Source organism: Rosa chinensis, chromosome 5 (genome assembly GCF_002994745.2).
Source record: "Rosa chinensis cultivar Old Blush chromosome 5, RchiOBHm-V2, whole genome shotgun sequence".
In the NCBI taxonomy this organism is placed as follows: domain Eukaryota; kingdom Viridiplantae; phylum Streptophyta; class Magnoliopsida; order Rosales; family Rosaceae; genus Rosa; species Rosa chinensis.
Genome location: NC_037092.1, coordinates 45857035 through 45866976, shown reverse-complemented (window position 1 = coordinate 45866976; position 9942 = coordinate 45857035). Strand labels below are relative to the sequence as shown.

At 35.4% G+C, this 9942-nt stretch overlaps 1 protein-coding gene and 1 pseudogene across 1 annotated transcript; both read right to left on the bottom strand.

Annotated features, from left to right (window-relative positions):
* Positions 1-1338: 1338 nt before the first annotated feature.
* LOC112203931 lies at positions 1339-5094 on the bottom strand (annotated as a pseudogene).
* A 46-nt stretch (positions 5095-5140) lies between these two features.
* Positions 5141-7827, bottom strand: LOC112203930. Its single transcript, XM_024344827.1, has 2 exons — positions 7617-7827; positions 5141-6459 (listed from the first exon to the last, which is right to left on the bottom strand). The coding sequence occupies exons 1-2, from the start codon at positions 7825-7827 to the stop codon at positions 5141-5143; spliced, it is 1530 nt and encodes a 509-aa protein (XP_024200595.1).
* Between the last annotated feature and the right edge of the window lie 2115 nt (positions 7828-9942).

Here is a 9942-nt window from a genome sequence, read left to right as displayed (position 1 = left end):
GTAGAAAGGAACAAAAAATGTAATACAAACAAACAGGTAATTAAAAAAAAATCAATCATATCTCTAATAGTCCTGCACCCAAAGGAAAAAAAAACCAAAAAAAAAAAAGGAAACAGAAGATTAATTAGAAACCAATTTACTGAAAAGAAACGAAAACAAACTCATTTGGCCTCCCTACCTCTCTATTATTTACTGATTACAAAGATAACTATATAGTTGACTTAATTTCTTAAAAAAAAGAAACAATATCAGAAGATTAGACTCTCAACCCTAACAGTCCTGCGCCCAAAGAAAAAAAAAAGAAGAAGAAGAAAAAAAAAAAGGAAACAGAAGATTAGAAACCAATTTACTGAAAAGAAAGAAAAACAATCTCATTTGGCCTCCCTAGCCCTCTATTATTTATTAATTACAAAGATAACTGTATGGTTGACTTGATTTCCTAAAAAAAATCAACAATATCAGCAAGCATATAAGAAAAGTTTTGGATAAACTCATCCCAGGATAAATTTATCTGCTATGGTAACAGAAGTAACAATCAAAAGGTGGAAATACAAAAACCTCAACAGCTCCCAGAATTTGAAGCTTAAATAAGCCCCTATCACTTACATATATCCAGCCAAGTCTCTCCCTCTCCCTCTTCCCCTAGCAACTATTATGTTACTTGAAAATTGATTACCAACAAATTTTGATATCAGTATTCAACTAGCCTTCTTGCACGCACGATGCGTGTGCAGAAGGGCCACGCTCGCGCGTGCATATTGTCCTTCCTCTTTTGCTACGCATATTTGAAATGTTACTCATGAATGCAATATTATTTATGTGTTGCATATTACCTAACTCTTACCCCATACAGATATTATAAAATATTGTATATGTCTTTAGCAATCCATCAGCAAAAAACATAAATGGTTGGAACAAATATGTCTTTAGCAATCCATTGTACAAAAATATGCACTGGTATATACAAATATTTATAATTTTAATGGTTGGAACCCAATATACTTATTATTGAAATTGGTTAACTACCACAAAATAAAAACATATTTAAAGGAAAAGAAGCAGAGCTTAAGAGTTCCTTTTGTTCCACTCTTTCAAAATAAGCTGACTGAGATAATAATGTTCATTTTTACTGATTTTCCCATGCACCAACCACATGAAAAATATGGAAACATGCCTCCTAAAGCCCTCGTCTCGTTAGAACCTTTTCTTTTGTTGAGGGCGACGATCTGGTACCATTCCTACAAATAGAAAAAATTACACAAAGTTACGTACAGAATTATAATCCAAAAAAACTTAATCAAATATGTACATTTCTAATCAATAAAAATGTCAAAATACCTATGAAGATGATCTATCATTTGTGTTTGAATGAAGCAAAACTTCTTTAAATATGACATTCTTCGTAAATACACCATCTTCACCAACTATGGATCCTTTTTTAACCAGAACTTTTGTGGTTGACTCCGATACTCCTCTCGACAATGCCACATATAATTGTCCATAACTAAAAACATGATCTCGGAGGTAAACACCTACATGTTGATAGGAGCATTTTAATGCGACGTTTTAACTGTTATTTCCACATATTTACTTAGTTATTTCCTTAAATAAATCCTTTTGGTTTAGGAAAGTTTATATTTCCTATTTTTAGAAAGTTTCCATTTTAGTTTAGGAAAGTTTCCATATCTGATTTTTAGAAAGTTTCTATTTTTAGTAATAGTTTCTATTTTCAGGTCCTTGGAATAAATGAGCTGAAATGAGCTCAAAATGAGAAAAAAAAGCTAGGGAACGTTGGAGAGAGCTGAGACAAGGCACAAGGGCTGCAAAAATGAGCTTAAATGAGGATATAAAGTTTTCCTGGTCCAGCAAGGAAATCCTGTTTAGAAAATGAAACTTTGTCAAAGTAAGACTCCTAAGCCAACCAGGAAGTATGGTCGAAATAATGAAGAAAAATGATGTTGAGAGAAGAGTCCTGGAGGCACTAGGAGACCTTATGGATTGGAGATGACACATGGAAGCCCAAGAATCTTCAAGATTAATGTGAATTTCGGCAAAATGGTGAAAAGCCCAAGTGATTTTGGGTTGTTGGATGTAATGGAGATATTTTTGGGAATTAAATCTGATTTTTCCATGGGAAATCAAGAGAAAATCAAGGGGAGACGTTAAAGATAAGGCCATGGAGAGTTTTAAGGGAGAAAAGGTTCAAAATGTTTCCAAATTCATTGTCTAGGTTCATTCCTTGATATTTGGCCGAAAATGAAGAAGAAAATCATATTAAATCCATATATATTTAGGCAACAATATATTAGGGACTTATTTTGAAGGCTTTTGATTGGTTGGGTGACACAACAAAGCTGACATGGCGCTACGTGATTGGTCAAAGCTGTGTGGAATTATTAAATAAATCTTTGGGAAAATAAAGAAGATTCATGAAGCTTGGAGACCAAGTTCACGTCCCCTATATATACTCCCCCCCCTAGGCTTGACATTACACACTTCTCCCATTCAGAAAATTCACAATAAACGTCAAAGCTCTCTCCATCCTCTAGTGCAAGCTCCACGGTTTTCAAGCAAGAAAGAAGAAGAGAAGAAGGAGCTGTGAGCACCATCATCCATCATCCACCTTGAAGACTTGCTTCCAAGATTCAAGAATCCAACATCAAGCCTCCATCCCCATCTCCATCTCACGGTGTAATTCGCCCTCTTTCTTTGTAACCTTGTTTGATTTTCGTTGGAATTGTTTCTAGTTGACAACAATGTTTGAATAAAGTTTAAATCCAAATTCTTATGATTGAATGAAATTTTCGATTCCTATGATTGTGATTCTATAGTTGCTTATGTGAGATTGTTCAATTAAATTTGCTTGATTGATATCTTTTATGTGTTTATCTTATATGGTTCGAAACATCTAGGGTTTGCATATAATTGATACTAGATTTAAGTTTATGATTCACTTAATAGTTTTGTGAACTTGAATCAAAAGTAGTAAAGGCTTTGGACAAAGGTCAAATTTAATTGAAAAGGATTGCAAACAGATGAAATTTTTCATACTAGGTTGTGCACTTAAGTTGATAACCTTTCTCTATGCTTCTTGCGTTGAACATGTCTTGATTAGCTAGCTTTCTAGACTTTGATTGCATGTTTAATAGGATTAATCTAGGTGCTTTCATTTAGATTAATTAGTAAAGGAAAGTAAAATATGAGAAATCATTTGCTTCAAATGTTTTACATGATTAACTTCTTTCTCATGACTTAGATGAACAATTGTAGGGTTGAATCGAATTTGATTGTATGGAATTGGTTTGATCTTTGTTTTTTATGTTTCATTCTTGTATTTGTGTTTTTATATTTTCTTCCTTTTTACTTAAATTTTCGAAAACCCTAAAATCCCCTTTTATTTCGTAAATTTGTATATATTTTATTATATTTGTGTAAATATTATACTTTATTTGTATTTTAATTCTTTAATTGTTTGACAATGACAAGTGTACTCTCAATCCATGGAATAGAACGATCCATATTTACTATATACTAACGATGACATTTCTAGGGTTAAATTATACGCTTGCATTTAGCGTATCACATGTGGGATAGTCTGGCCTTGAGATTTGTTTATGGTCAAACAAAAGTTCAGTTTGACTGGAAATTGCTTTCTTGTTAATTGAAATGGTAGCCCAGCATTTTCTGCACTTTTCAAAGGAATTCTAGGTAGGAAAACTCTAGTCCCAGCAAACTATCCTGTTAGTATCTCAGCATCAATCATATTTTGGTACGAACCACGGCACAACAATCTAGTACCGTTACACAATCCCAATTTAGGGTCAATATTCCTTAAAAGCATGATTGGAGCACCTACTTTCAAAGTTAACTTATGGGGTGGCAGCCCACCTGCGGTTATTGAGTTCAGAAACTCTGGTTGGTACAAATTTCTGATGTCATCTTCAACAGAGTCAAATGAATACAGTGTAATTTCTTCACTTGGAAACATATTGATTATCTTTTCATTCAACACGTCCACATCGTCGTTTATAGGAGTAATCAATGCTTTGTCCACCATGTATCTTGCATCATTTACATGATCACCCAAATTGGGGAAAACTTCATCAATAATTAGATTGATAGATTGGTTGCTTTCCCATGGAACCACCATGCATTCCGGTAATCTTATCATTTCGTCATTGATGACTTGTTCACTCTCATCGCCAACACGAAGAAGAAACTCTACAAATTGGTGGTCATTTATGGATCTCATATTCTGTCTCAGTGTTAATATCTTTATCTGTGCCGAAAATGTTGATTTCACAATGGAGGCTTGAATGAGTTCAGACTTCGTTCCTTTAGGAATAACAGGGAGGACTTGACGAAAATCTCCCCCAAAAATCATTATCTTTCCACCAAATGGTAAGTCGACATCCATTATGTCTCGAAAAGTTCGATCAAGTGCTTCAAAGACATGTCGATGTGTCATAGGTGCCTCGTCCGAAATAATTGCAGTCGAGTCTTGTATCAGTTGTGCCAGAGCAAACTGTCTACTTATGGAACACATAGATGACGCATCTACATTGAGTGGAATCTTAAATCTAGAGTGAGCTGTCCTCCCGCCGGGCAGTATATTTGCAGCTATTCCAGATGATGCTGTGGCTAAGACTATATGATTCATTCTCCGTAAGTTTGCTAGCAATGCATGGTATAAATATGTCTTCCCAGTTCCACCACGACCATCAACAAAAAATAATGCACTTCTTTTTCTCTGAACTGCATCCATGATCGTGTTAAAGGCGATCCTTTGGCCTTCATTAAGGCGGTCAATTGCATCAATGTCTTCTTGAGAGATATGTATGGAAAGTTCGTCTTCAATACACCTCGGCATTCTTGAATTTTCTTCTGGCTCCCTTGTCATTTCAGGCAGGTCAAAATCTCTAATGTTCCTGTTAAATTGTTCAAGTATTCCATTTAAATCTTGTAAGAGCCTGTTTCGGTTTGCAATATCACCAGATGAAGGATAATCTTCTACCATAAAAGGAAAAAATTCATCCCACAATGTTCGGACACCGATTGGCTCATTGTACACCAAAATTGTGACGAATAATCTCCTCAAAGTTGATGGCATCCTAATTGCAAATGCCTCCAACAAACACTGTCAGATACTATTGTCATTTTCTAGCAAACCTTGTTTCCTTGCTGCTTGCTTGAATGTTGGTTGTAGAACACCATTAACAGTAAGCAAATCAAGAAATGATCTTAGACCTCTTACATGATTAAGGACACGCAGGTAAAATTTCTCACCTTCAGATGGTGAGACTTTGTATATTCGCCCAATAACCTTGTAGTTTCTCCTTCTTTTCACCCAAATTTTGTTGCTACTATCCCACCTGTAATGTTCAGGAATTTCTCGACACAAACATGCTCTGGCATCCTCATCCATTCGATTTATGGTGAAAAACTCAGTAAGCATTGACATTTGTGCATGCTCATCTGCCAGAATATTCTCTACTGTTTCATCAACATCGAATATTATCTGTTGCATGTTGGGAAGATGTATTTGTAATCGCTTTACTGTTGGATATATTATGTTCATTGCAAATTTGAAGATCCTCCATAAAGCCTCTGGTGCACAGACCCACCTTACATAAACAAATTGTCTGATTTCATCAAACTCTGGGTTTGATTGCAGCTCAAGTGCCACTCTGTCAGGACCTTTGTAGATATACTTATATAAGTACTTGACACTTTTTATGCTCCCACATATTTCAACATTGATGTGACAATTATATCGTAATAGCAACCATGGGTTGTAGGGAACTACCCAACTGTTATCCACCATCACATCTCCTCGTCTACGCAAAGGTATCGGTAAACGACTTGCCCATCTCCGATATACAGAATATGCATCATTTCCTTGCACAGTGAAATTTGCAAATGGTTTTGGGTAGCCTTTATTGCAACTCCCATTTTTCATACATGACTGCCTTGGGTTAAGAGTTCCACATGGACCATGAATCATATGTGTACACACTGCATCATAAAGTTGAGGCTCCTCGTCCTCATATGGTATTTCAGCTCTAACAATGCGATCGTATTCATCAGGGTTATTAAGCTTGTCATTTTCTTCTAACATAATAAGCATATGAACATGTGGTAGGCCTCGTTTTTGAAATTCAACAACGAAAGCATGTGCAGCCACTTTTCCCAGCACTCCCTTGTTGATGATGTCTTCTTTTAATTGCTCAAATTTGGCATGAAATACCCTGGTGACTAAATCCGGACGGTCTTGTGGCGTTTGTCCAGGGAGTAGTTCACTTCTAACTTCTTCCCAATTGGGGTTACAAGTCATGGTGATAAAAAGATCTGGCCTACCATATTTTTGAACCAAAGCCATTGCATCTTGATATCGTTGGTATGTGTCACGGGGGCTATCAATAAACGATGATGGCAGAATTGTTCTACGACCAACGTTACCTGTAATGTCTCAAAGTACATTTAATTTCTTTTTCTACAACTATAAATAAAATGACACTAATTATAAGATCTTAACATCAATCCAATACTAAATCAAACCTGCATCATTTTCTCCTGCATGCAGAGAGTCTTGAAGTCCTTGATGAAATTCTCTCCGAAATTTTTCTTGATTACTATGAAGCCATCTGAGCTTCTGTGATTCAATCTTTACATAATTATCTACAACATACTATTGTAAGAGGTGTCCTCCTCGATGTAGAGGATTTTCATGACCTTGACGCATCTACAAAATCAAGATTTTAAGCATGCATTTTAATGCCATATTCTTAGTGATAGAAAATTTAAAGTAAATAGAGTAACCAACCTGTAACATATATGCGTAGTAGTCGCAACATGACATTGGTCTTCCATTATTGCCATGAGTATTAATGTCTCATCCGTGTGTTCCATAGGGCAATAATAACGGATACTGCAGGGGGTCATAATATTCAACTGAGTCTTTGACATTCCAAAGTTGTCCACTAATTGTTTGAACAATAAAATCTCTTCCATTTGGATTGATATCATCACCCCCTACTACAATAGCAGCAACTTGTGATGCAGATGGCAAATTATACTGACGGCGGTTGGAAGGCTGCTCTCTGATGATGAGTCTGCAATTGGGCAAATCTTGATGCTGTCCGAGACTTCAAAATGTTTGAACAAATGGATTGTGTTGATTAAGAATCTGTTGTATCTTTTCAACCATTCCCCTCTCCAAAACTTCACTTTCAGACAATCTATTCTCAAGTTCATACTCAGTGTCGTATATATAAGCCTGTAGATATCGTGGTCTTCTCCCGTCAATTGGTAACAGACCACCAATTTTATGATATATAGAACCTTGTGCACGAAAGGTATAAGGTCCACGGCCTTGGGTATTAATTCTTTTATCAACATGTACGCCCATTGAAGTGAATGCAAACTGTTGTAGGCCCTAATATTTTGTTTGAATTTTCTGCCCTCATCAATTTGATCAGAAAAGAGGTGAACCATTTCTGGGGGAGACTGTATTAGTGGTAGAACAATATTCCCCTTCAAGCACCACAAACTAAAGGTCTCTCGATCAAACAACAATGCATTGTAGTATGGGCATGTTTTTAGTGGGGGCAACTGACAATCATGGACACCCATTTCCTCATGAAAATCTCTAGCAGAATTATTATTTATTCTTGCCCTCCTCATACGCCGCACTTGATGAATGTTGTTACGGCGCTCCTCATGATTATTCATGGGCTCACTTTCATTGTCTTCCTCAATGTAGTTGGTATGTTCCTCATCATTATTCATGGCCACATTGTTGCTGTTATGCTCCTCATGATTATTCATGGTAGCATTAGGTAACTCTGGATATAAGTAAAAATATTGATCCATATCAAAAGTTGTTTACAACAATACATATACATGATTCGCTATCAATAAATTTTATTATGGACAAAATATTGTTTACTCCCTATACTTATAGAGTCTTGACGTTTCAGTCCCTGACGTTTCAATTTCACCTAAAAAGTCCCTGAACTTTCCAATTTCACCTAAAAAGTCCATACCGTCAATTTTCCGTTAAAAAGTCTGTTATCTTGCTAACGTGGCACTATTTCAACAGTAAAATGACTATTTTACCCTTACTGACCCCAAAAAAAAAAATTCTCTTTTTCTCTATTTTTTTAATTTGTTCTTTTTTATTCCTACTTTTTTTTTTTAACTCTTTTTTCTCTATTTTTTAAATTTGTTCTTTTTTTTTTCCTACTCTTTTTTCTCTCTTTTTTTAACACTCTTTTCTCTTTTTTATTTATTTGTTCTCTTTTTTTTTTTTTTTTATATATATTTCTTTCTCTTTTCTGTTTACCTCTTCTTCCTCTTTCTCCTCTCTGCTCTTCGGCCTTATTTTCCTCCTCCCTGATCGCAGCTCCAGTTTTTGATACACCAAAAGTAAGCGCATAATTTAACCCTGAAAATGTCATCGTTAGTATATGGTAAATAGGGATCGTTCTATTCCGGGGATTGAGGGTACACCTGTCATTGTACAACAAATAAAGAATTAAAATAAGTATAAAGTATTATTTACAAAAATAAAACAAACACAAGGGGGTTTTAGGATTATTAAATTAAAAATTAAATAAAAAAAATAAAGAAAATGTAAAAACATATATACACGGGTGGAACGCAAGGAATAAAGATCAAAACCACAATCATATGCAAGAAATCCAATCACAATTCCTATAGTTGATTTTCTATGTCATGAGAAAGAAGTTGACCATGTGAAACGTTAGAAAGCAAACGATTTCCCATTTTTTACTTTCCTTGAATAATTAATCTAAGTGAAAACACCTAAATCAATCCTATTGTTCATGCAATCATAGTCTAGAAAGCTAGCTAATCAAGAACACATTCAACGCATCAAGAACAAAGAAAGGATGTCAAGCAAAGTGCACAACCTAATTATGAATAAGTTCACCTATTTGCAATCCTCCTTAATTGATTTCGACTTTTGTCCAAAGCCTTCACTACTTAAATCTAGCTCCAATTACATGCATATATCCTAAGTTGGCCACCAAAGAACACAAACATGCAAAAGTTTTCTGTAATCCAAAATCAATCAAGCAATCTCACATAAGCAACATATAAATCAACATATAAAAATCACAATTTTATTTCAAAACATATAAACGGGCTTTAAACTTTGCCCTTAACATCATGTTAACTAGAATTCATAACTCTACAAATCAAACAAAGGAAAAGAAAAGAAAGTTTGAAATACACCATGAAAGATGGATGACATGGCCTTGAGACGAAGAACTCGAAGATCCTTGAAAGCAAGCAATCTTCTAGGGACGACACAAGGGTGGATGGTGGCTAGGATCTTGATGTATTGCATGACTTCTTCTCCTCCTTGGTTGAGACGCAGAGCTTCTAAAGACTAGAGAATGGAGAGAATTTTTCTAATGTTTATTTTCTAATGGAGAGAGGTGTGTTGTGGTGTTGGTGATGGTGTGATGGTGTCTAAAACGTCTAGAGAGGAGGCTATATATAGGGGAAGGCAAGGCTTCATGAATTTAATTTCTAAGGAATTTTCTGGTTGCACCACACAGCTTCCACCAATCACGTAGCGCCATGTCAGCTCTGCCATGTCACTCAACCAATCAAAAAGCTCCAAAATCAATCCATAATATTTTGTTGCTGATTTTCCCATGATTTAATTTGATTTTATTCACAATTTTCGGCCAAATATCTAGACATGAACCTAGACAATGTATCTGGATGCATTTTGAACATTTTCTCCCTTAAATCTCTCCATGGCTTTATCCTTAACATCCTCCCCTTGATTTTCTCTTGATTTTCACATTAAAATTGCAGATTTTATTTTCTAATTTCAGCCAACATATCTTGAGGGAATTCAGGAATGAATCTGGACTTGTTTTGAGCATTTTCTTGTTGCACAATCCC

Bases quoted from the DNA above. Each gene is read 5' to 3' on its own strand.
- LOC112203930 (XM_024344827.1), bottom strand. From the start codon at position 7,827: ATGAATAATCATGAGGAGCATAACAGCAACAATGTGGCCATGAATAAT. The intron at 6,460-7,616 runs GTCAGTTGCCCC...GAGACATTACAG, and splicing joins GGAAATGGGTGTCCATGATT to GTAACGTTGGTCGTAGAACA.